Source organism: Hemiscyllium ocellatum, chromosome 12, assembly GCF_020745735.1.
Source record: "Hemiscyllium ocellatum isolate sHemOce1 chromosome 12, sHemOce1.pat.X.cur, whole genome shotgun sequence".
Classification (NCBI taxonomy): Eukaryota; Metazoa; Chordata; class Chondrichthyes; order Orectolobiformes; family Hemiscylliidae; genus Hemiscyllium; species Hemiscyllium ocellatum.
Window position 1 is genome coordinate 83,634,277 of NC_083412.1, and position 27,397 is coordinate 83,661,673.

Here is a 27,397-nt window from a genome sequence, read left to right on the forward strand (position 1 = left end):
AGTCTCCTACTTTAGGTTGACTGAATGGTCAGGTATTGCCCTAAGAAGTAAACTAGTGAATGACTGTCACCTATTTACTTGAAATAAATCAGTGCAATGCATTTACATGTTCTCTGTCATCAAAGAACAGCACCCTATCTATGAATTTATGAAGCTTCCAGTACAGTCAGTCAATCTGAATGGCAAGTATTTCACTTCAAATATCAAAATTCACCTGTCCAAAGGACCCTTTTCCAATTAAGGAATCAATTTCGTAACGGTCCATCCACTTCTCCCCATTTTTCACGATGTAGTCATAGTTGTCATCATCATAACCATCATTATATACTTTTCGTTCTTTCTTATGACTTGAATCATCACCTTGGCCCTGTTGGTGCCGCCTTTTCTTTTTTGCATAGTACACCTGAAATACACAAAATTTTTTTCAAACTTTCTTGTCAGGTAAACAATAGGAATGATAGGAACATGATTTGGTCATTCAGCCCATCGAGGCTGTTCTGCTTGAGTTCAATCAGGCTGAGCAAACACTTGCATGCCTTTTACCCACACTATTTTGATAACCCTTTACACTACTGACAACTAAAAATTTGTTAACCTCTTAAGAACTTCCACCACAACATTTCTTGGCTACTGTCGTTCCAAGAGCAGCAATCCCAAACCCCTAAATCTATTTTCGTAACTGATGGTTCTCCTGCCCAGAGCCTTCTTATAAATGAAGTGGTTCTGTTTGCCGAGCTAGGAATTTGTGTTGCAGACGTTTCGTCCCCTGTCTAGTTGACATCCTCAGTGCCTGGGAGCCTCCTGTGAAGCGCTTCTGTGATCTTTCCTCCGGCATTTGTAGTGGTTTGAATCTGCCACTTCCAGTTGTCCGTTGCAGTGGTCGGTATATTGGGTCCAGGTCGATGTGCTTATTGATCGAATCAACAAACACATCGACCTGGACCCAATATACCGGCCATGCAACGGACAGCTGGAACTAACAACTGGAAGCGGCAGATTCAAACCACTACAAATGCCGGAGGAAAGATCACAGAAGCACTTCACAGGAGGCTCCCAAGCACTGAGGATGTCACCTAGACAGGGGACGAAACGTCTACAACACAAATGCCCAGCTCGGCAAACAGAACCACAACAACGAGCACCCAAGCTACAAATCTTCTCACAAACTTTGAACCTTCTTATAAATATGCATACATGTTTGATACAATGTTTCTTTCATTTAGAAGGCAGAAGCAATATAATTTGTGCCAGAACAAAACAACTAATGGTGAGATTCCTTTTAAGAAAATATTCAAGTCTGCTTTGGTACTATTAGATTGAATTGAGTTGGAGGTGCCTACTGGTTAGGAACTATTAGGTCTCCCTGTGATATATAGCAATGGTGAATCAAGTCAAAAAACTGTACAGCTGACACATATCAACAACAATGCTTTAAAGAAAACAACAGGGAAGTTGAGATGGGTTGCAGGGTAAATTAGGCAGGCTAGAATGTAGTCAGTTCTGCTTTAACGTGCATTTCTTCAACACGAATTGGCTATAACGTGATTGAAGAATTTAGACCATTACTTGTAAATTAACTTTCCTTACCTATATTGGCTATCATGCTATCCGGTCCCACTGGTTTATTATGCTGCTATTACGCCATTTTCTTATAACATGGGATCGCATGGGAATGGAACTATTGCATTTTATCAGAACAGTCTGCACTTAACTAAGTTTGGAAATTATTTCAGTTTTTTCTCCCCCAGTACATAGTGTCAATCCTTGCACATGTCTCAACATATTTTGCTCTTTATCCTCCATGAAACCAGCAAAGCACAATCTAACCCCAACAACTACTTTACCTCCTGTAGCTCTCACATACTAACTTGCTCTTTCACTTGAGATAATCCCAAGTACGCAAACAAACTAAGCTGGCAAAAATTGAAAGAGGAAGTGGAGCAACATATATACATGCATGAAAACACCACTGGTGTATGTCAGTAGATGAGATACTTGAATTTCAAAATGAAAACGAGAGATGGGCAAGAAGTTTACAATTGGGTTTGGCAGCAAGAGGACAGATGATCTTGAGTATGAGCTGAAGGATTTGAATGCAGCAATCTCCTCCTCTTTCCTTCCTGAGCAAGTGGAGACCCAGGCTACTTGGTAGCTGCTGTTGTCAACTCAGACACTGGGAGAGTGGCAAACAAAAGTCTGCATTATACAGGAGCTGTTAAATTGCTCAGACCAATTAGTTGAAGCAATGTATTTTTTTTAAACCTCATTTTGTTGAAGCAACCCAAGAAACAACTTTGAGAACTCCTTGGGATAAGTAATTAATAAATACTAAATATTAGAGGTAACAACAGAAATTCCTTCAGGATGTTATTCATCATACCTGTTCATTATCTACAGTCCTGACCTGGCAAACACCACGTCTGCCGATTGACAGAAACCCACAAACCAAAACCATCCAAGTTGCACTTTACTTCCTATTCCATGATGATTTGTTCAATTCACCGACAGACCACCAACCTCAGCACTCCATATGGAGTATCCATCTTGAGTTATATCTACAAGCCTGCATCCTTTGCCGCACAAAATGAAAAGTCACTGCAAGTTCTTGTGACAAATGCCATCAATCAAAAGGTAGGCTTTGAACTACTATGTTTAGAGTGGCACTTGCTGAAAGTTCAGGATAGACAGTGCCCCTGTGCAGCAAACACTACGGACCCACGACAAATTGTGTGTGCTTGGAGAAAAACAAATTCTAAGGAATGCCTATTCTGAAGATTAAGTGTCAAACACATAACTTTAAATTTAGCAAATGGGGAAGCTATTGTATTCACTTAGTTTAAAAAATAAACTACTTTATGTGATGCCAATTAATTTCATGACAAGGTCAATGATATGGTCCCAATCCCACATCATGCTTTTCAAATTTAATGTAAATCAATGTAAATAATACTCAGAGACACTCCACTATCTGCTGCTTCATCACCTCTGCAAAGAATTTAAAATCAGTGCATATGCACGACATACTTGGGGCAGCACAGTAGCTCAGTCGTTAGCACTGTTGCGTCACAGCACTAGGGACGCGGGTGTAATTCCATTCTCTGGCAACTGTGTAGGGTTTGCATATGTTCTGTGTCTGCGTGGGTTTCCTCCCACAGCACAAAGATTGGTCACGTTAAATTGTTCAGTATCCAGTGATGTGCAGACTAGGTGGATTAACCATGAGAAATGCAGGGTTACAGGAACAGGGTCAGGGGCTGGGTCAGGGTGAGATGCTCTTCAGAGGGTCTATGTGGACTTGAGGGGCCGAATGGAGATTTTGAGTCACAATTCTCAGTTCGACACTGGCTCACTCTAAAAGGCTGAAAATGTCATAGGTAATGCTCATCCCATATTATCCACAGGCATCAGTAAAACCTGATAAAGTCTTGATGAGCCAACCAATTTATTTTCCTTTGCATTTAACCTATTTTCTAATCAATCTATTCAGCGATTTTATTACATACCATTAGACCACAAGAGGGTCTCTCCAACCAGTTTATTATTCCATGATGTTCCCTTCTCATTATTCTGATCAATAAACGTAGCAAAGTTATAGTCAGGGCATGCTAATGTGGTCATTTCCTACTTCTAATACCAGGCAAGTTACAGCACTATGGCAAATTCACCAGAAAATAGCTGTTCACAAAGCTTTTGTTTGTTTACATTAAGTGAGCTACATGGAGAGGCTGATTGACAACCTGAAATTGTATTTTATGGTAAAATTTAGCACAACTAGGATTGTTAAGTATGTGCATCCTAATCACATCTAATGTTGAGCATTACGTTCTAACTTTTGCAGGCATAGACTGAATAGCTTTGGTCAGTATTCAGCCAAAAAAGATCTTTGCAAACAAGTAACAAGTCCACACATTTTAGCTTTTTCAATTCAACGGAGTTTGTAGGTCAGCCATTTCATGGTACATTTCCCATGGCAATGCCCTGACCAACTGACTTGCCTGGTTTGAGTTTAGCTGGTCAGTTAACTGTTCAGTGGTATTCTCCATGGCAATGGTCATTTTTCAACCAATCAACATCATCTTTTCATGCAGCATAAATTGAAATAAAACATGCATGATTCGGTCCTGACTATTACCAAATTGAAAGCTTCAACAGCATGCCTTTTTTTTCAGAAAAATGTTAATGTCAGTGAGTCACTGTCCTTAATTTGATAGTTTCTTCCAACCAATGAGGCTGTTCTCTTCCTCTAACAGTTCAAAGGTAAATAAAGTTGGTTCAACAAGCAAAATTATTTCAAACTGCATATTTTGAATTTTTCTCTCAATTCTTTTTGTAGAGATTTCATTAATACGGTTCAAAAATAGAACTTGTTAAAATTGTGAATTTTACCTCATTAATGTGTTTGTACGTTTTGATCAAATCAACAGAGAGTTTCCTCAGCGGAGCAATGATAGGGTCCCGAAACGTCTGAGGCATTCGCCGTTGCAACATGACAACGTCAGGCATTACCTGAAATAAATGATAATTTTAATTCAAGGAACCAGGCACTGTATAAAATTTACATTACATAATTGTGATGAAAAACTGACCATACCAGACCCAAAAAAAAGCTTGTCTGTAAATTAAAGCATCTCACATCATGGGAGAGCCTGTTTTGTTCATATTACTGCAAGATATATCCAATTAGTGGCACTATCTCCTTTCCCACTGACATTTAATATTTTCCTTTTCAAGAACAACATCCAATTCCCTTTCGAAAATTACATCAAATCTGCTTCCACTCATCCAAGAGCAGCATTTTTACAGTCAATACATTAAACTGAAAACATGCACTAAATTCCATTAGAATTACCCATACATCATAGATTAGGATAAAGTACTCGTACAATGGATTATTCTGATCAAATTGCAACTGAACCTTGAATTATGCCAGTGAAGGTTTTCTTAACTATATTTCAAGGTCATAGTTTGTGATAATATATGGTCTCTACATGTTCAAATAGTCAAAAAAATACTATTTTGTGAATCAGAAATCCAATTTGAAAGTTTAGATCCATTTTTTTAAAAAAAAAGTGCTGACAGCAATGAAGCTTTTCCATGTTGATAGATTTGAATACTTATTACATTCAGAGGAAAGTACCAGCATTCCTGGATTAAAAAGGCAGAGAGCAGAAAGTTGTATGAACCCTCAAATACTCATGCTCATTCTTTCAGTTGAAGCACATACGACACACTACAGGATGAAATCGGATTTTTGTGGGCACATCAAGGTGGCAGATGTGGTTCAGCTTTAGGTTACATTACTTTAGCTTTTAAGATACAGTGAAAAAAGAGGAGCATCCAGTCAGTTTCCATTATAAAATAAATATCTAATAAAATTTTCAAGACCTGAAGACAGAAATGGTAAATACTAATCATCATAGTGAGTGGGCTTTTCTTAAATTGTTTTTTTCATTCCTAAGAGCCTCCACACAACACAAAGCTGGGATTACTGCATTCTTGCTGAAAGATACAACTGTGATCCAGACAAACTAATTTGTTCTCAAGTTAGAAACGGTAGCCAAAACAGTGAAGGATGCATCCTAATTCACGTTATGGTATGATCGCCTCAAAAATCCAAAGAATTGTGATTTACATAAAAACTTAAGCAAAGAGGAGATGAGAAAATAGAACTGGAACCTCTAAGATTTAGTAGAAGGCAACTCTCAAACTCTTAACAGAATGGTTTGACAGCCAATGCTTGCACATCTCATCTTGCTGAAATGTACAAAAAGCCGTCAGTGTCAAGAAACTGAGGTTCCATTTTAGTGAGATAAATGAGCTATATTAAAAAGATTCTTGCAAATTTTAAGACTAAGGATACAACTTTAAAATATGTTCAGATCATAAATTTCAGAAATTCAAATTCAAAACAAGAAACCCATTTGCAGAGGTATACTTGATATTTGAAAATATTTGTGACAACTGCAAAAATTTCAGTTTTTTTGTTTTACCATATCCTTCCGTAAGGACTGAAGTAACTAAAGAACTATTTTAAAACACAAGGACCTTGAAAAGGATTACTGTTCTTTTATTAAACAAGTTACCCAAGACTCCTCCTAAGTGTGGGGGAGGATGCACGGGGCAAGAGATACAGGGAGAGGAGAGGGAACGTGAACAGAGAGAAAGTGAATGAGAACAAAAACAGAGGAACCTGAGAGTGTAGAGAAGAAGGATAAATTGGAAAGTTGACTGCTTGTTAGAGCAGGATTGCAGCATCATAACTCAGTCAAAACTCCAACACGCCATTGGTATATTAGAGTTTATAGTGCAATTTTTGTCCATGCCCACACTTAGGGAAAACCTGAGCTAGTGTCCGTAATCTTTGATAGCCTATGGAAAACATATGCCTATAACTTTACTGACCATAAAACAGACCAGGGATCCCTTTTTACATGCTCCTGCATTCTGCCTAATTTTCAAAAGATTTCTAAAGTATTACCTCATCAGTAAACCTGATGGATTCAGAAATGAACAAATGCAAGAGCAGATCTGCTACGTGTGTTTACAAACTGACATTCATACCTGATTAGTTACAGTTGGCTGAAGCTGGTCAGTGTAGGACAATGCTGGTACCTGCTGGTCGTTTATAGACTGTTGATGACGGTCACTGTATTGCTGGTGAGAATGAGGCACCTGCGTAGCCATTTGAAGGCCAGCAGCATGAAATGAAAATGACGGTGCAAGCCGAACAGTTGAAGGTTTGCATGCTGAGGTCTCTCCGCCTGAGGAAAAGAATTGAAAATCCATGAAATTATTTGATCAGAAAATTGTTTCTTGGTTATTACTCTTTGTTTTATTGACTGAATTACTTTTCCAGTTGGTCAATGTTGACTCAATTTGAGAACTTACATTTTCAACCTGTAGTTGTGCAGAAGCTCTCTGGTACCTCATTTGCAATAGTCTTCTTTAAAGTACAGGTCTGCACAGCTAGTACTTGTTTCACTCTGTCCCTCTCCACCCACCTCACCAAATGCTGCTGCTCATATTATCATCTAGCTAATACAAAGAGACCAGAACCTCCTGACTTGTATATGTAAATTTAAACTGCTCTGCTAAGTTAACTGTAGACAAACAGCTACTGCAGTTTTAAAGAAAGTCCTGAAATAAAAAAAAACTGGAATAAAAGTATGGCTCCACATTTCCAAAGGAGCTTAGAACACAATCTCGTCAGAATTACAGAATTCCTTTCATTAAAAAAAAGACAGTAGCAATTTACATGTAATTCTCATGCCTTGAAAGATCTGATTTATTATACATATTAAAAACCCTACATATACATATCTAATAGTTTTTTTTCAGTCAAGTTACTACTATCAACATGACAAAAAGACAGATCTTAACCAAAGTTAAAAATCACAACACCAGGTTATAGTCCAACAGGTTTATTTGGAAACTCTAGCTTTCGGAGTGCTGGTCCTTCATCAGGTGGTTTTCCGCTGTGAAAGCTAGTGCTTTCAGCTGATCACCTGATGAAGGAGCGACGCTCTGAAAGCTAGTGTACTTCCAATTAAACCTGTTGGACTATAACCTGGTGTTGTGTGATTTTTAACTTTGTTCACCTTTACTTATTGAACTCCCTTCACACGGCTTCACCATACGTCCTTTCTCCAAACCAAGTTTTTCCATATAAGCATCTTTCTCTCAAGTGTGTCATTCATTCAATTTACCTTCTCTACAAATGCTGTAACATTTTCTAGACTGAAAGCTCTGCATAAATGCAAGCATTTAGAATATTCTTGCAAATATTAAACCTCAAGACAAAGCAAACTGGAGGAAGAGCATAGAAATGTAGTTGCTAGCACACAAATGCATCACACTGCAAGCGTGACTAATGTTCTTAAATTGGCTACGAGTGTCACTTTTGGCATCTCTGGATTATTTAATAGATGATTTCCAATTGCAGAATCACATCTAATAGTGGACATACTGTCCTGAAGCTTGCAGGTTAAGGCTGGTTCAGTGCTATTGGCATGGTCAATACTTCATACAGTCATTGGAACACATAGTTATATATCTGGCATCACACAATCACTGAAATTCCTATTACATTACACACTTGTGTGGTATGTAAAGTTTTCAGCAATGTTCAGTCATTTTTTTTTCGCTGTCTTTACCAGTGGGGTTTTGAGAAGATTTGTCAGGTTGAGTTCCAGTTGGAATGCCACGCATATCTCTGATTGGCTTGTCCAGCCAAACTGAGACACACAAGAATTCCTAGATGCATGGCATTTCAATCGAACTCTGTCAACAAACACATTTACTTGGATCCCATTGACCACCCCGAGTAAAAGAACAGGAAATAACATCTCCACGGGAAATGACGTCACCAACCCAAGGAAACCTAAACACAAATAGAAAGCGGGTCATACCACCAGGGCTTCATTCGGAGGCTGACTGATAATGTTACCTGGTATGGTGATGAAATGTCTGTAAATGAACCTTTCGGCTCAGTGAGCAAACCTACATCCAGTTTTTTCTTATTTTGATTAGATTACTTACAGTGTGGAAACAGGCCCTTCGGCCCAACAAGTCCACACCGACCCGCTGAAGCGAAACCCACCCATACCCCTACATTTGCCCCTTACCTAACACTACGGGCAATTTAGCATGGCCAATTCACCTGACCCGCACATCTTTGGACTGTGGGAGGAAACCAGAGCACCCGGAGGAAACCCACGCAGACACGGGGAGAACGTGCAAACTCCACACAGTCAGTCGCCTGAGGCGGGAATTGAACCCAGGTCTCTGGCGCTGTGAGGCAGCAGTGCTAACCACTGTGCCACCGTGCCGCCCACGGTGCCCAATAATCAAATTTATATTTAATTTCGATATGATCTTTAACATTGCTCATTAACTTAAAAATATGAGTCCATCCCTTGGAATTTCTCTCTCAGTGGACCGTATCTATTCAGTGCATCTGATAATAGTGTACTACTATATTGATACTGACCTCTCTTTTAACCTAGTCTGCCGATTTAATTCGCCTAACTCTGTTGTCGCACCCTCATAATTGCCCTTATTTAAAGTTTTAAAAAAATCTCAAAAGCACTCCTTTTCACTTAACTAAATTTAAAATTATGGTCACTGCTACAGAGGAGCAACTTCACAATGAGATCACGCATTAATCCTATCTCATTGCACAACACAGGTCGAGCACAGCCTTCCCTCTGGTTAGTTCCAGAATGCACTGTTTTCAGAATTTGTCCTGAAAATATCAGAGCTGAAAATGTGTTGCTGGAAAAACGCAGCAGGTCAGGCAGCATCCTAGGAACAGGAGAATCGACGTTTCGGGCATTAGCCCTTCTTCAGGAAGGGCTTATGCCCGAAACATCGATTCTCCTGTTCCTTGGATGCGGCCTGACCTGCTGCGCTTTTCCAGCAACACATTTTCAGCTCTGATCTCCGACATCTGCAGTCCTCACTTTCTCCTGAAAATATCAACCTCAACAAGACTACGTTTGCCCATCTGACCTTTCCTCCAGAATTCCTTGCTTGCAATCATGGTAGAGGCAGGAACTCTCATATCAGTTAAGAAACATTTAGATGTACACTTGCAATCCCAAGGCATACAAGGCAATGGGTCAAGTGCTGGAAAATGCGATTCAAATAGTAGGTGGTTGTGAACCAACAGAAATTATTTCAAAAGGACAGCAGGATGATATCATCCATAATCTGGCTAATATTTAAACTACTCAATATCAGAATAAAAATCATTGTACGTCATTACAGCATCTTCGCTTTGTTATGACACAAGGCAAACTATTCTGTTAATTTAAACCAGACACACAGTAAAGCTCACCTCGCATTGTAACCTGTGAAATTTCGAATGACAAAGAACTCTCTCAAATATCACTATTTAAAGAAAAATTTGACAATTTTATTCTTGAAGTCCAAAAGAGAACATTAGACACAACTACCTACAACTGCTTTCTCTGAAACCTATCTTTTACCTTCCACTCTACAATACTGGCCAGATAAAAACCCCGATTAAGATTAGCAACAAAAAAAAATCACATTTCAAAATCTGCCAACTGGGTTGATTCTCCTTTATAGACTTTCCCCTGGGTCATCTTTTCTTTGGTCTTCTGCTGCACAAATTTCTTATGGACCTTTTAGAGAGCTATTCTGCAAGCTGTTACTTGGTACTTGGCTGCTTTTTGCCATTCTACCCAACTATTCAAAATACCCGATTTTTACATACCCTAAGACACTGGGATCATCTCATTGATTTGATGTCATCAAAACATTAAATTTCAAATTCGATTAGTTTTTTTGGTATCTTGGGGCATACTTTAAACTGATTGGCTGAATTCGAATTTGTTGCATACCATGGCAACACAGCTCCAGCTATTTTCTTCACAACCAAATGTTACATTTTTAAATTGTTTAGCATACTATGCTGTCAGTCAGTCCTTGCTTTCACTCTCTCAAAGGTACAGTACACACCTACACCTTCATAACAGTATCTCAAAGTCATTTGCAGTCAAATTGGTTGGCACATTGCCACATGACGACACAGTGACTGCATGCCAAAAATTATACCATAACCTGCTGTAAAATTACTTGGCTTAACACTGGAGCAAGGAAGGTCAGTCTATTGCCAAGTTCTCCTTGATTCAAGAGGTTGGTTAGATCAAAACATGCAGGCTAGCACAATGCTGCAGTGAGTTTTTTCTTAAAACACAAACAGCTTTTATCAAATGAAGACTTTATCATCAACATCCATACAGCCAGAGAAATTATTCTCTCTGGGATATTGTCAAATATCCAAATCTAACCCCAGATACAGAAGTATTCAATTAATTTTGGCTCATGAGCTCCCACAAATGCCATTTAGTTTTGCAAAACGCAAGAGGCCATCATCTCATAACAACTTGCAGATCATAGCCTCAAAAATAAAGTGACGCCCAAAAGATTTCAGGGCAAAAAAGAAGGAAACTGCAGGGGAGGGGGAGTAGTGCTTTGAGATGAATAGGAAAGAAGTTGACAGATAGGAAATCGTAGGAATAAACAGCTCTTTTTCTCAACAGCAGGCACTGAATAGTGGGGTCTTGTAAGAATCAGTGCTTGGACCTCAGCTATTCTCTCTCTCTCTAGATATGTTGCGGGGAAAATCACCAGCCTCTGAGTCAGAACATACAAGAAAATATCGGAACTCCAAGGAGAGAAAGCCACTAACAGCACAGCGGTTAGCTGCAAGTTTTCTCTCGCACGTGTCAAGACACTTTTATACACCCTGTGATACAATAGGTCAGTGTTGAGGTTATTATCTCTGTTACATTGTTTGTTTATTATAAATATTGCAGAATTATTGATAGTTTTGGTGCAGTCATTCAGGGCAGATGGTGGAAGGGTACTGCTGGGGACATCAGGAGAGGAAGCCATTGTCAGTTCCAGCGCAGTATTTGTCAATTTCAGTGGGTTGTTGTCAGTTTCAATATCTGCACGGATGTCCATTCCTGTAGGAATGGGTAATAATCGCTCTTCCTGAAAGGGATGATTACTGCAGCCCTGGCTATCAGCACAGTGTATTGAGTCTGCACCAAACTGTTAGCATTTCTATCAAAGGTGTTGGCACTTCAGCGGGCAGTTTATGCTACTCGCGTATTCTCTCACCCACCTACCTAAACGTATCAACTAGGTTGCAAGTGCATTATGCTGGTATTCTGGTGGCCCCAGTGTCTGTGTTTGCTCTGCCGTCTCTTTCCATATTGCGGTCCAGCAGCCATCTTGTGTGTCAAGTGGCCAACTGATGGCTCAACGGCCATCATGTGCATCCATGTGCCTAGTGTCACCCTGCCCCGTGGCATCTCCCACTTCAGCCTTCTCTGCTCCCCCCCCCCCCTGCTTTTGTGGTCAAGGAGGTGACTTCAGAGATCTCCCGCAAACCACCCAATTTAGATGGAGGGTAGGTCATCTCTAGGAGCTCCCCTTCTCAAGGGATATCAATTTCACTGGGGGCTCTTCTGTGATGACACTCACAGCTGGTACAGTTCTCGTCAGTAGCGCCTGACAGCAGAGCTTTAAATAGCCGAGGCCCACATAAAATACCAGGATGAGTACAATGAGAACTATCCCATGTGCCAAAGAGAGTCTCCAAGATTTACCAATCAAACAATTTAGCCAGCTGTCTGTAATTGTGGTTCCCTGTTGAAAATTGTCGAGCTGTCTTCTGATATTCTTGATGGCTTTATAATGTTATAGGAGGCATCAATAACTTGGATGATATAATGGTCACCAATAATTGTACAAGCTCCCCCTTGCTGTGTTAATTGATAATCCACTGCAGAACTTGTCTGCTACGTGAAGAGGCTGAGTTTAGCCAGCTGTATATTAATTGCTTCCAGAGCTTGTGAAGTAGGATTGCCTGAGATGGTCAGGCCACATTACCGACAGTCACGACACTTAAACACAGTGAAGTACATACAGATATATACATTTTGCAGTTAAAATAAAGTTAGTCAGTCAGTCTTTGCTTTTGTCAGGAGGCGCAGCTATGCTTCTGTGTGGTTTGTTCTATTGTGTTTTCAGTACTCTCCCGGGGATGGCAGTCTTGTCTGCTGTACCTGTCTGCATCTGGGGAATGGTCAATGATATTAGTTTAGTCACAGGAGTCTTTAGACGGTTTTAGTTGTGTCCAGTGCTTCCATATGTGTTTTCCTTTCATTATGCAGGGACACGTGTTCCCACTTATTATCACGTCACACAGCCTATTTGATTTTGGGGCAAAGCCTGATTTATCAGGCGATGTTCGCACCAGTACATAGCTTCCTGGTGCTGGGACCTCAGGAGTTCCCCTGCCTTGTCCTTTACAGATTTCCATATCCTTTTCAATTGGGTGCTTATTGATATCACATATCGCCGAATTTTGTCTTTTAGTGGACCCACATCAGCTCCAACTGTGATTATTGTCTCTAGCAATTGCATTGCCTGCCCGGTCATTAATTCATATAGTGTTAGCCCAGTTGCCTGATTAGTGGTGGCTCTTAATTTCACCAGTATAGCTGGCAACACTTCAGCCCATGGTCAGCCTGAGGTTTGTATAGCCTGAGCTAGAGTATTTTTGAGCCTTCCATTCATTCTCTCTATCATCCCTGAGCTCTAGAGTTGAAAGTGGATGTGAAATTTTTGTCTAATGCTGAGTAATTGGCACATAGTCTTCATGACCTTGCCTGTAAAATGTGTTCCTTGGACAGAGTCTATCTGGAGGCGTACTCCCCCATCTCGGATTACCTCCTCCATTAATATTCTGGCTACAGTGGTTTGCACAGAAGCATTCCTGAGCAAACGATGCAATCTACGGGTGAATTGGTCTATGATGACGAGGCAGTTCCATGGGAGGGTGGTAGTGGCCCTGTAAAATCTACCTGAAGGTGCTCCCAAGGTCCAATGGTCTGGGCTGGTGTCCCACCTTAACTTTTAATGGTTTCCCTGGGTTATGTTGTGCACAAACCATGTGTCTACAGCAGTACTTGGCCACATCTCTTCCCATTCCCTTCCACCACCACTCTCCCTCGGCTTGCTATCATGGCTCCTCTACCTGTACGGGAGAGCCCGTGGTGCAGTTCAAACAATGTGTTCTGTATGCATGCTGGTGCTACCACCTTGTCTGCTCACCTCCGGACACCATTCTCCCCTTTGAATGCCCGCTGCAGTTTCCATTACACACTCTCTTCCTGAGTAGTGTCCTGTAGCTGCTGAATTTGGATAGCGTCTTTTGCTAATTCAATAGTGGCTATTGCAGCCTCGTCAATGGTTTCTTGTTCTAGGGCTTTTTGGGGGGGGGGTAAATATGGAGGATCCAGAGCTATATGCACTTCATTATTTGGCAAGGTGACTTGTAGAGTTCCTCAATCTCGGTCTTTCAACCATCCTATACAGGCCAAATCCATTTCCCTTTGCACAACCGATTAGAACATTATATTCTCTCATGAGATCATTGCTCATTACGGTGCCCTCGTTATTTTGGCATATGCAGAATTTTATGGGGAGATATATACACTGTTTATTGCTAAGAGCACAGTTTCGGTAAGGTAAGCTGGTGTTTTATCCCCTCCTACCCTGGTTAAGCAAATCAATTTATTTGTGTAGGGTAAGGATAAGTTTGTGATAGACAGAGGAGAGGCCATATCTACTAGCATTTCACCTTAGCTCCTTTTGCTGCAGGCATGTAAATTCTCCCTTACCCTCACTGCTGACCTCAGGACTCCCTCAGTGTTCCAGGTGGTGTTAGGGGTGCCCCATACTTTTCCCAGCATGCTGCTTCTATGGGTCCTGTTCTGTTGCAGTAGCTGTTGTATTTTACATTGTTCCCTGTTCTAACTCTTGTATTCTGTCCTCCAGCTTTTTAACTTGTGCCTTGTCCTTTCTGCACCTTGTTCAATTAGACCTGCTAATTAGGATACTAACATTACCCATATCTTTTTAGTTTTATTCCATTTGTTTAGCACAACAGAGAGAGTGGATAGATAATGTGTGGGATGAATCCCAATCACTCTTCTTCATTTGCTCTGTCAACCCTTGTCTGTCTACCTTGTATTTCTCAAGAAGGGAACCTGCAGTTATCCCCCTTAAAACTTTGATCTGCCACTTAGTAAATTGTGTAGCCACGGATACCACCAACAGTAAAGTATCTCTAAGTGGGGGGGGGGGGGGGGGGGGGGGGGGGGGGGGGGGGGGGGGAAGTCTTCTATCCCCGGCCTATAATACTGTCCCAGAACTGTCTGTACAGCTGTAGCAGCCTCCTAGCAAGGTCTGCTCTCTACTGGTGAGACTTCTCCTCCTCCTCCTCTCTCTTCCCCCCACCCCCACCCAGCCACTGACAGGGTATCACGGTTACTCAGTGTCCACATTTCCCACCTTGGTAATGTGTGCTCCACTGAGTTTGGCTCTTGGTCAGTGAGCAACTCTGCTTCCTCACAACATTGGAAATTACAAGTACAGACAGCACTCAAATTTTAAACTTCAACTGTAACTATGTTCTTCGCCTCTACAGAGTCCAACGTTACCAAACTTTGCCAGTTGTGCTTCACAACTCCTATTGCCCTTGGCACCTCAATTCCCACTTTAAATCCCCAACCTTTTTTTAATGGGGGGGGGGGGGGGGGGGGGGGGGGGGTAGAAGGAGAGGGGTGAAGAGCTACCCTCTTAACCGGTTGAGGCAGGGATTTTGAGACAGGCATGACCTTGTCCACTGGCTGATTCAGCACAGTAGCAGGTTCTTACAACAGTTAACATAGTTAAACATTTATTTAGGATGTAGGTTTGCTCGCAGAGCAGTACGTTTGATATCCAGACATTTCATTACCTGGGTAGGTAACATCTGCAGTGGTGACCTCCAAGTGAAGAGAAGTTGTTGTCTCCTGCTTTCTATTTATATCTTTCTCCTGGATGGGGTTCCTGGGGTTTGTGGTGATGTCATTTCCCATTCGTTTTCTGAGGGGTTGATAGATCTAGATGCCATCTATGTGTTTGTTTATAGCGTTATGGTTGGAGTGCCAGAGCTCTAGGAATTCTCTGGCATGTCTTTGCTTAGCCTGTCCGAGGATAGATGTGTTGTCCCAGTCGAAATAGTTTTTTTTTCATCCGTGTGTAGGGCTACGAGGGAGAGAGGGTCGTGTCTTTTTGTAGCTAGCTGGTGTTCGTGTAGCCTGGTGGTTAACTTTCTTCCTGTTTGTCCTACGTAGTGTTTGCAGCAGTCTTTGCATGGAATTTTCATGAAATGACATCACCACAAACACCAGGAACCCCATCCAGGAGAAAGATATAAATAGAAAGCAGGAGATAACAGCTTCGCTTCACTTGGAAGTCGCCACTGATGATGTTTCCTAGCCAGGTAATGAAATGTCTGGATATCAAACCTACACCCTAAACCTCAATCTGAGCTACAAACCTTCACAAACCTTGCATAAACGTTTATTCTCCACAGACATGCACTTACAATTTTTAATTCAGTACTGCAACAAAATTAGACATTACAATCTGTATACCTTTAAACTGTGCCTTTGGCCCAGTCTGACTCTTCCCCTTTGCAGGTACAAATTGGCTCTTACCCTGCGTCCCCCAACCCTCCCGATCGTGGGCTTTGGCCAGGACACCAGTAATAAGAATCCTACTTGCAGCACCAATTAATGTGGGGAAAATCACCACCTCTGAGTCAGAGTCTGGGTTCAACAACAGAGTTTATTGTACAAGGAAATATCAGAACTCTAAAGAGAGAACAATACCAACAGCACAGTAGTCAGATGCAAGTCTTCTCTCAACCCAGAGCACATGTCAAGACACTGTCAAACATCTTGTGATACAGAGAAATCACTGACCAATTGTAACAGTTTGTTTATTGTAAATATTGCAGAATCATTGATAGTTTCAGTGCAGTAATTGTCGGTTCCAGCGCAGTCTTTGTTAATTTCAGTGCGGTCATTGTCAGTTTCAGTGCAGATACTGCCAATTTCAACATCTGCACAGAAGGCCATTGCTGTTTTTCTTAAACATCCTTTTGACACCTACAACATTCCAACATGGATTAGACAGGCCAAATGCAGAAAGGTTATTCTTGATGACAGGACAGCGCAGAACCAGGGGTAACAAATCAAGGATAAGCGTACCAAGTTCACGGATCAGCTTGATCATACTGAATGGAAGACCAGGCTCAAAACGTCAAACAGCCTATTCCTGTTTCTTGGACATTTCAGCATGTAAACTAATTAACTCCAAATATGCCTTCTTTTAGAAGTAGCCATTTCTATAGCATTCAATGTAAATTCTTGATATCAGCCCAATAAAGACCTAGCCAGAAACCATCTTGTATGCATATGTATCCTATAATTCCACAGTACTAAGTTTCAGCAATTGCTCTTGTATTAAAGCAAATAAGTGACCATAGCAGTATTCTTTATTCTATAATTAATTTGTTTAATATGTTAGGAAGTGATTGGACTTTTACTGACCTGGAACTTTTGGTGGAACAGAGGTAAACAACGCAAGCAGCTCAATGAGAAACTGTGACAACAGATTAAAGATCAATTCGACTATAGACTTTTTTCCAGTTAGGAAAACGGACCTCAAAGTTCTTGTTTAATATTTAGCATTGTTTCACTTCAATGCCAGGAGATAACTGACACCTGAAATCTCTTTCAAGTGTGAGAGATTATTGTTAACCTGCAGGTTCAGTAGTTTACTGTATATGATCCTGCATGATTTCAGTGTTACCAGTCCTGCTTAGACTTGAATAAGAGCATAGGAAAACAAGCTACTTCAGTGAGAATTCTGAATGGTGCCGAACATGGTGTAACGATCACAGCACACACCCATCTCTGACTTTATGATGCAAGAGAATTTATGGATGAAGCAGCTGAAGTTCTGAGCCTAGGAGACTACCCTGAGGAACTCCTGCAGCAGTGTCTCGACATAATTTATCTCCAATAGCTGCACCATCTTCCTTCATGATACATATGACTCTAACCAGTAGAGTATTTCCTCCACTGATTCTCATCCACTTGTTCAGCTAGTTCTGCTGGATATCATACGCTGTCAAATGCTATCTTGAGCTCAAAGGCAGTCCACAACTCATCACTAGAGGATTCAGTTTTTTTCATGAGGTGAGGAGCTGAGTGGTCCCAAGAGAACCTAAACTGAATTATCAATTTGAAACAGTTAGTCAATAATTCCTTCAATCACTGCTGATGCTCAAATAGAGTGATAGCAGTAATTGACAGTTTTGAATTTGTCATTATACACAAAACACATGTGCAATTTTTCCACATAGTCAGTTCAGTGCTGGTGTTGTTACTGCACTGAAACAACTTGGCTATAAGCCTGGCTAGTTCTACAGCACAAGTCTTCAACACTGCCTGAATGCTGTTAGGATCAATAGCTTTACAGCATTCAATGCCTTCAGCTATTTCTTGATGTCACATGGCAACTAGTTTAAGACTGGCATGTGAGATGATGGGGACCTTTGGAAGAGGCGGAGATGAATCAAACACTCAGCACTGCTGGCTGACTGATGCAAATGCACTTTTGCACTTGTGCTGGGATCCTCCATCAAGAATAGGAATCTCTTTAAAGCCTCCTCTTCCTATTATAATTGCATTATTATACATTATAATTCAATATTGAATGTGGAAAGATTGTAGAACTTACATCTGGTCTGTTAGTGTGGCACTGCTTAGCCTTGCTGACTAATCAGAACAAAATACAAGTTTTACTGACAGCTGCACCAGGACTTAGCGACTACATCTGGAGCACTATGTAGTTTTGGTCTCCTTACATGAAATAAAATGTAATTTCAGTACAAGAATGGTTCAATTGAATCATTTCTGGGATGAAATGCTTATCTAATGAAACAAGTTTGCCCATATCCACTGAAGTTTAAACTAGAGGTGAAAATAGTTTCTAATCAACCTGCTTGGAGAGGTTATTATCTTACCAAAGGAAATAAGATCCCGAAGGGTCCTTATAGGGTAGATGCCAGAAGGATGTTTCCTCTTGTGGGAAAGTCAGAATGAAGGGACCAACTTTTAAAAAATTCTCCCTTTTAAAGTAGAGACAAGGAAGAAAGTTCTTTAAGGGAATTGTCAATTTAGGGAAAACTCTTCCCCAAAAAGCAGTGGAGGCCGGGTCACCTCATACACTAAAGACTGAGCCAGACATGTTTCTGGTGCAACAAGGGAAGGAAAGATTATGGGGGCAGAAAGGAAGGTGGAGTTGAGACTACAAGACATCAGCCATGGCAGAACAAACTTCAAATGGCCAAATAGTCTATTCTTGTTAGAGTCCTTATTATATTCAGTACCTTTGATGTCTCAAGTTACTTTACAGAAGAATTACAGAACAAAGCATGATGCCAACCCACTTCAGGAAATGCTAGGTCATGTGATCAAAAGTTTGGTCAAAGAGAGGGGCTTGGAAGAGAAAAAAGGATGTAGATAAGCAGATATAGAAATACCATTAAAAGTATAATAAATTTTTTTTGGCATAATCCTCGAAATGCATCGCAACGAAACTTTTGTAAGCAAAGCTTTAATTAAAGACAGAACCATTTTCTAAATGGTACAGTACTATTACAAAAGGTTATCATCTCAGTTGTTGACAATAAATCATTCTTTTCATCTTTTGGCAGTCAACATGCTTCTGTAATGAGCAGTAGGAGCAAACCCTATGACACCCTTGAAATGAGCTACTTTCTTGTCCACGTCCATTTCCTTTAATTTCATTACTGTTTGAAAATCTGCTAAATCAGCATTAAATGTTTAACGCTGCACTTTCCACAACCTTCTGGGGTAAAGAATGCAAAGAATAGACAATCCTCTCTTCATCCAGGTCACCAACTGAAATAAATCAACCTCTTATCTGACACTCTGCCCTTGTGTTCCAAATTCCCCAATCAAAATGACTCCTGTGCCCATCATGATCTTTCAGTGTCTTAGTCATCCATTATACCATGAACTATTACCTGGTCCCAAAAATCTGCCAACAATTGTGATTAGAACAAATTCTGATTAATTAGGTTTTGCATTTTAGATCATGACTGATCTGAATACTCCATATTTCCACATAGTCTTTTGCCCCTTTGCTGATCAAAGATCAATCTAGTTATCCCATAAAAGGAAGAGTTCCAAAGATCCTCAAATCTCACATAAATAACTGATCTGTGGCTGAAATGGGCAACCACTTAGTTGGAAACTGACACCTAGTCCAAGATTCTCTCTCAAGATGAAACAATTTCCAGATCGACACAGTCAGGTCCTTTCAACATAGAATCAGATTCCCTATAGTATGGAAGTAGGCCATTTAGGCCATTGACTCCACACACAACCTCCAAAAAGCATCTCACCTTTACCTTATCCCTTAACCTAGCCCTGTAAACCTTCAATCCCATGGCTAATCCTCCTAGCCTGTACATCCCTGGCAATTTAGCATGGCCAATCCACGTAACTTGCACATCCTTGGACTGTGGGAGGAAACCCACGCAGACACTGGGAAATGTCTGTGTGGAGTCTGCATAGCCACAGGGGCAGAATTGAAGCCGGATCCCTGGCACTGTAAGACAACAGTGCTAAGAACTGAGCCACTTTACTCCAAATATATTCGATATTTCACTGAAGTTACTGCTTATTCCTCTGAAGTCCAGCAGATGAGTAGCTTAAAACTGTCCAGCTTTTCTTCATAACAACTGACTCATTCTTCTCTGAACTGCTTCACATGCATTTACATTTTTCCACAAGGAGACAAATACTGTATCCAATGTGTCAGGTGTGGTCTTGCTCATGTATATAAAAACTGAAGAATAACCTCCCAACTTGTGTATTCAACTCCCCTCACAATAAATAAAAAAACCATGAAGATATCGGAACAGAATTAAGCCACTTTGCCCATCAAGTTTATGCATGTTTTTCTTAACCCCATTCTCTCGTAAACCTGGATTCCCTGATCAAAGAACCTGAGTCTTAAACACACTCAATGACACAGACTCCACACTTTTGGCAGCAATGACTGCCATATATTCACTACACTCTAGCTGATCAAATTCCTCCTTACCTCAGTTCAAAAGAGTTGGCCCTTCACCCTGAGGCAGTGACCTCAGATCCTGGAAACATCATCTCCTAGTTCACTTTATTCAGGTTTCTCAGTAAGTATCCTGTAAGTTTCAATAAGATCTTCCCTCATCCTTCTGAATGCCATCAACTGCAGATCCACAATCCTTAAATACTCCTCAAATGATAAGCCCTTTCAATCTAGGATTGTTTTTATAAACCTCTTCAGGATTCCTCCAACGCCAGCACATCCTCCCTTATATACAGGGCCGAAGACTGCTCAATATTTCAGAGCTTTACACATCCTCAACAGTACATTCCTGCTTTATTCCAGCCCTCGCGAAATAGGTAAGCAAATGCAATGTTAGCATCTAACTGTCATGTGAACCTACATGACAACCTTATGAGAATCCTGAAGTAGGATTGCCAAGTCACTGAGTGCTTTAGATTTCTGAAGTCTTTACCCATTTACTAAGTGAACTACACCTGTATTCTTCATACCAAAGTTCACAATCTCACACTTGCCCATACTGTATTCTGTCACTTCTCTATCCACTTTCCTAACTTAGCCAAAACCTTCTGTAGCCTCCCCATCTCAACACTACCTGTCTCGCCAACTATTTGTGTGTCATTTACCAACTTAACAATGTGAGAAGTTGTGGCCCCAACACTGGCTTCACTAGTAACTGGCTGCCACCCTAAAAATGAACCCTTTAACCACAGTCTCTGCCAGTCAGTTAATCCTCAACCCATGCCAGTACCTTACCTCTATCACCATGGCCTCTTCTTAAGCAGCCTCTTGTGCAGCACCTCATCAAAGACCTTCTGGAAATTCAAATGGATCACGTCCACCGGCTCTCTCTTGCACGGTCTCATCCCTATTTCACTATCCAGTTCGAATTGCTCTGCAAACATCTCTCAATAATGGACTCCTAAAGTTTTACCAATCACTGAAGTCAGACTAACTGACCGCTCAGAGGGCAGAGAGGTAGAAGGCAGGAAGCAGGAGATTAAAGGACATTTTATTAGACCATAAGACATCGAAGCAGAAACAGGCATCAGTCCATCAAGGTTACATGCTTTTCAATCAAATCTTAAGCGGATCCGACAATTCTCAACTCTACTTTGCCGCTTTTCGTCCATAAACTTCAATTCCCTTACTGATTAAAAATCTCTCAGCATCTGTTTTGACAACCCTATCTCAATTAGCTTTGCTAGTTTTTTCCTGTACCTGCAAAACTAACCTTCCACAATTTACGTACCAGGACTCTTGATCCCCATTGGGGCTGAAACGTAGTTTCACATTTTCCCACATGACATTCCATTTTTATATCTGTATATTCTTGTAGGGTCCTCATATCCTCTTCACAACTTACCTTGATTTTTGCCATTGATAAATTTAGCAGCAATACTTATGATTCCTTTATCCACACCATTTATAATGAACGCAAAAAGTCAAAAGGAAAGTGACGAACGACAGAGCAAACAGAAATCCATGTAATCAAAAGAAATATTCAGCTAATTCAGAGCCAGGAAGAAACTTAATCATTGATGCAATGCATTTCTTACAAAGTACTGGAATACCTATCTGAAGACTGCAAATGTTTAGGAATTTCAAATTGAAAAAGGTATATTGCATGTTATGATGGACACCACAAATTGTTAAATTTAACAGAGTAAAGTCTGAGTGTAAGAACAAGTACAGGCAGTAAATGTACACTTAAAATCTTCCAGCTGATCCTTCCATTTTTGATTATTGCATCTCAGGCGCTTTCCTTGTTCGGCTCTCCTCGACAAATCTTGGTCAACTGATTTATTAGCTCATACTTTTAATCGTCACCTCATTATCTTACAGAATTTTTAATTACACCTTTACAAAGATAGTTAGTGGCAAAAGTCAAATAGAAAAAAAGTAACCAGCTGTCTTTAATAAATCTTGCTGGTCCTCTTATTGAATAAAGAAAGCAAACTGTCAAATTGCATAGACGCTTTACTCAAAAGTTGATCTAAATGTACCAATCATTAGATTCTCAAGCATCAAATCAATCACTCTGCAGTATTTTAAAGGTTCTATTCTGGATTAATAGTAATCTCTTTCTGCCAATTGCTCAGATTATTCACAGAGGATAGAACACTATTGTTTCCCAAAGTAAACTGCTACTATGAGCAATATCTTTAACTTGAATTATTAAAGCAATTAGGAGATTCACATACCTTTCAATTGCTGAGCAACTGAACATTGGTCATAGATTAGATCGCAGACTACCAACAGTTGATCTATTTTACAAGTGGCATTTGTATAGTGTGACACTACGCAATAAATTTCAAAATGAGAAATTATCGTGCTCTTTTAAAATCAAAGCAATTCAAGATCTTTGAAATATTAAGATTTAAAACTTCTCAGGCGATCACATATTTCAAAGACTTATAGCACTTTGATTTCATTGTGAAAGATTTTTCAACATTGATAGGACAGAAATACTTGGCCAGCCCCCTACAAACTCCAAGACATCCACTTGATTCTTTGGGCTGGTGGTCATTGTGTCATTAACTGCAGTGCAAGAAAAAATTGAATGTATTAAGATAACTCCAAAATAGCACAAAATGAACTTGCATTCTGGTCTGAAGCTGTGCCACAAGCAGTGAACTCAAAAACAGCTTATTTCCAGAGATATGCTTGATTCTATCAATGGGGGTGACATCACCTTATTGACAATTCCTCCCAGCTTTTGCCTCATTACAGAACAGTTCAATTTGGGATGAAATTTGAATTCATTACATGTAACTGGAGATTCATTCCCTGTTCAAGACCAATTTCGAGAAACCTCGATTACCTGAATACCAATTATTCGAAAATCAGATTATACGAAGGAGATCTCGAGGTCCCGACAGAAACATTACATCAAAGATGTGTGTCCAACACGGATTGCGTCTTTTGTTTACAGCGATTAAAAAGTGCTGCTAAGAACAGTCCTGGACTGATGAGAGCGCAGGTACTGTCTCTAAATGACTGACCTCCCACTCTCTCAACCCCACACTTCCCCTGGAGTTCTACACAGTCATGTACCCTAAACCCCCCTTCCCCAGATAATATATGTGTGTGTACACGTGCGTGTGCGTGTGTGTGTCCAAGTCCAAAAGTCGGCGGCGATAGTCTTGTTGTTGGAGTCCAGTCCAGCTGCCCCAGAGAGGGGGCAGGGGCAGTCTTGGGGGCAGGCTGGTGGGTACTGTTGGGACAGACAGGGGGCCGACGTAGGGAGCCACTGGGGAGGTGTGATTGGGGGGAGGGGTCGTGTTGGGGAGGCCCACACACGCAGTGCTGCTGTTGTCTCCTGAACAGGGAGCAGACTTAATAGAAAACTGAGCGGCAGAGGAAAGGCACTGAATCAATTAACTGAAGAATCAAATTATCCGAATGAAAAAATGCCCACCCATCTCGTTCGGATAATAGAGGTTCCCTGTAATAGCAATTTAAAATAAATTAGAAGCACAGCAATTTTAGATCAAAATACTGAAAAACATTTATAGGAACAATTTAAATGTGCACTTTGTCAGCATTCCTGCACTCAAAAGTATCCTCTTTTTTTGTGGCAAAAATAGGAGTTAATGGCACTTTATGGAAAATAAGTCACCTGATCCTAACCACACAATTCAAAACTATGCATCACTTGACTATAAGTTTATTTGGATAAGGCACCAAACCCCTCTGTATATTGACAGCAACAGTTTTACCATCATTTTGGACATTACTACTACACATTTCATAGTCAAAAAATGGTCTAAACAAAACAAAAACGAACAATTTGCAATTAACAGCTTATCAATAAAGTAGCCACTTAGATGCATCAGAATGTAGAAGTTGGTTTTCAGTAACTACATCAAAATCAAAGCTCAGTGGAAACAAATTACAAGGAAACTAATTTCCAATTTTAATGTGCATCATGTATTCCTATTTTCATCTTGTAATAGACAAATATTACCAAACAAAATCTGAATTTATTCGTCCAGAACAAATTATTGATCCCTACTGCCAAAATGCATTGTGGTGGGTGTAATCGAGGCTCGAGTCCTCTATGCAGTATTGGGGTTTGAGTCCCCTGGGATGGGTTTGTTTGAGGTTTGAGTCCTCTGCATGGTATAGGGGTTCAAGACCCCTGGGTAGGTGAATTGAGGTTTGAGTCCTCTATGCTGTGCTGGGGTCTGAGCTCTGTGTTTATGAGAGGTCTGATGAGAGGTCAAAGACATCTGTTTAATTGAGACTCGACTGTGCGCCCCCCCCCCCACCCCACCATGTGAGGAGTAAAGCGAGAAAGTACCCAAGTGGTGAAATTTGAGGCTCTGCAAGTCTTTGTTCTGGGGGAAGAGATTGGCTTGAATTGTGGCGCCATGTGGTCAGCTCAAGGGCTCTTCTTCTATGTGCAATTTCAGAGAAAAGATGCAAAAAACCAAAAATAATAAACGAAAAACGCTAAAATTAAGGATGCACTAATACTTGGGTTGAAAAAGGAAAGTTTCAATACAAATTGTGCTATGCTGAGACTGATGTTTAAAATTTTGGAAAATGTGGTGCTGGAAAAACACAGCAGGCCAGGAAGCATCCGAGGAGCAGGAGAATCGACGTTTCGAGCATAAGCCCTTCTTCAGGAATCATTCCTGAAGAAAGGCTTATGCCCGAAACGTCAATTCTCCTGCTCCTCGGATACTGCCTGACCTGCTGTGTTTTTCCAGCACCACATTTTTCAACTCTGGTCTCCAGCATCTGCAGTCCTCACTTTCTACCAGTTTAAATATTTTGGTTTGGTAAAATACAGGTTCAAAAACAACCTTTTAAGTAAATGTTTTGCCTTGTTTGACTCAATCTCAACTTAGCGTGTTTTGTAGGCTATATAACAGGGCAGATTTTGTTTTTACATTGAAATTGGTACAGCATTATGTCCTTTTCAAAATGATCAAACTTGTTAACTTCAAAAAAATTGATTGAGTGCCTTGAGCTTCTGATTGGTTTCAAATTCTACAATGCCTGTTTTTAAGAAACAAATAGTTGGGTCAGTGGTCATGCTTGAGCCAGATAAGAGTATTATATTAAAATAACTTTGGTGCTGTGTTTTTAATGTAGAGCGTTCACAAAAAGAGAGCATTTTGAGTTTGATGTTTTGTTAAGATTTTAGAGAATATTAGAACTTGAGGCTTAGCTGTTTCAGTTCTGTCAAATATTCTTTAGATTTCATTGAGTTTGCCATATGAAGGAGGCCAAAAAATGTTGATCTCTACCAAAGTTGCCACTGTAATTCCGAATGTTTTATTTGGGAAGTTTCATTTGGAGAACATAAGAGTCATAGAGATGAAAAGCATGGAAAAAGACCCTTCGGTCCAACCCGTCCATGCCAACCAGATATCCCAACCCAATCTATTCCCACCTGCCAGTACCTGGCCCATATCCCTCTAAACTCTTCCTATTCATATACCCATCCAAATACCTCTTAAATATTGCAATTGTACCAACCTCCACCACTTTCTCTGGCAGCTCATTGCATACACATACCACCCTCTGCGTGAAAAAGTTGCCCCTTAGGTCTCTTTTATATCTTTCCCCTCTCATCCTAAACCTATGCCCTCTCATTCTGGACTCCCCAGGGAAAAGACTTTGGCCCATCTGGTCCAGATCCTGTTGTAATCTAAGATAACCCTCTTCGCTGTCCACTACATTTGCCATTTTGGTGTCATCTGCAAACTTACTAACTGTACTTCTTATGCTCGTATCCAAATCATTTATGTAAATGACAAAAAGGAGAGGACCAAGCACCGACCCTTGTGGCACTCCACTGGTCACAGGCCTCCAGTCTGAAAAACAACCCTCCAGCACCACCTTCTACCAAAGGTCTTCTACCTTTGAGTCAGTTCTGTATCCAGATGGCTAGTTCTCCCTGTATTCCATGAGATCTAACCTTGCTAATTAGTCTCCCATGGGGAACTTTGTCGAACACCTTATATTTTAAAATATTCAGCATTTGTTTCCCACAAATATCTGAGATTTAAATCTGAACCAAAACTCCTTCTTCAATTGCAAAAGCACAGAAAACAGTTGTTCTCTTGCTGTTCCAGACTTTTGAAATTCTTTTCCTGACAGCTTTCACATTAGGTAAGTATCAATTGGTTAAAGGAAAATAATTTTTGAATAACCTGAATGGGGTCCCCTGAAGATTTGATTTTAGAACCATAGAGTGTTGTTTATAATTGTTTAGGCAGTACAATTTAGAAGTTTATGGATTGTATAAAACTTGATAATGTCATAAATAGTGAACAGAGTAAAAGACTTGAAGAATTCAAAAGAATGTTGAAATAGGCAGGCACAATTTTGTGTAGTTAAATGTGTGACTGTCTTCAGACTGATAATCACCTTGGTAAGGAAGGAATGAGAGAGGAAATGCAAAGATACTTTCAACAGCTAACCATCGAGACTTTCTCCATCTACAGGTAAAGCACACCTTCAGACCACAGCCCACCCTTTCACAACATGATCCAACAGATTCAATCAGTTCCACAGTCATGAACATGAAAATTGAAGCTAATAGTGAAGAGGAGGTAGATATGCTTCTATCAGTGGCTTTCCTGCAGACATGAAACCACGTGAGCTTTACCTTCTCTTTCAATCATTTAAGGGATATTAAGGTTCACTGATCAAGCAAACATCACAATAGCCAGTTGGCTTTATTAAATTTAACAGCAGAGCGGGAGCAGAAGCAGCAAAGAACGCTGCATTCACCTAGCCTGCTGCTACTGCTGTACTGCACGCTCAGATGCGCTGGCATCCTTCATCTGAA

At 40.5% G+C, this 27,397-nt stretch overlaps 1 protein-coding gene across 2 annotated transcripts in view; it reads right to left on the reverse strand.

Annotated features, from left to right (window-relative positions):
* The window catches only part of LOC132821176 (dual specificity tyrosine-phosphorylation-regulated kinase 1A), a 119,812-nt gene that overhangs the window by 26,899 nt on the left and 65,516 nt on the right, over nt 1-27,397 (reverse strand). For both annotated transcript variants that reach the window (XM_060833809.1, XM_060833808.1), the window contains exons 3-5: nt 6,562-6,761; nt 4,387-4,506; nt 215-403 (exon numbers count right to left, since the gene is read on the reverse strand). In XM_060833809.1, coding sequence (XP_060689792.1) covers nt 215-403; nt 4,387-4,506; nt 6,562-6,761 — 509 coding nt within the window. The remainder of the gene's footprint in view (nt 1-214; nt 404-4,386; nt 4,507-6,561; nt 6,762-27,397) is intronic.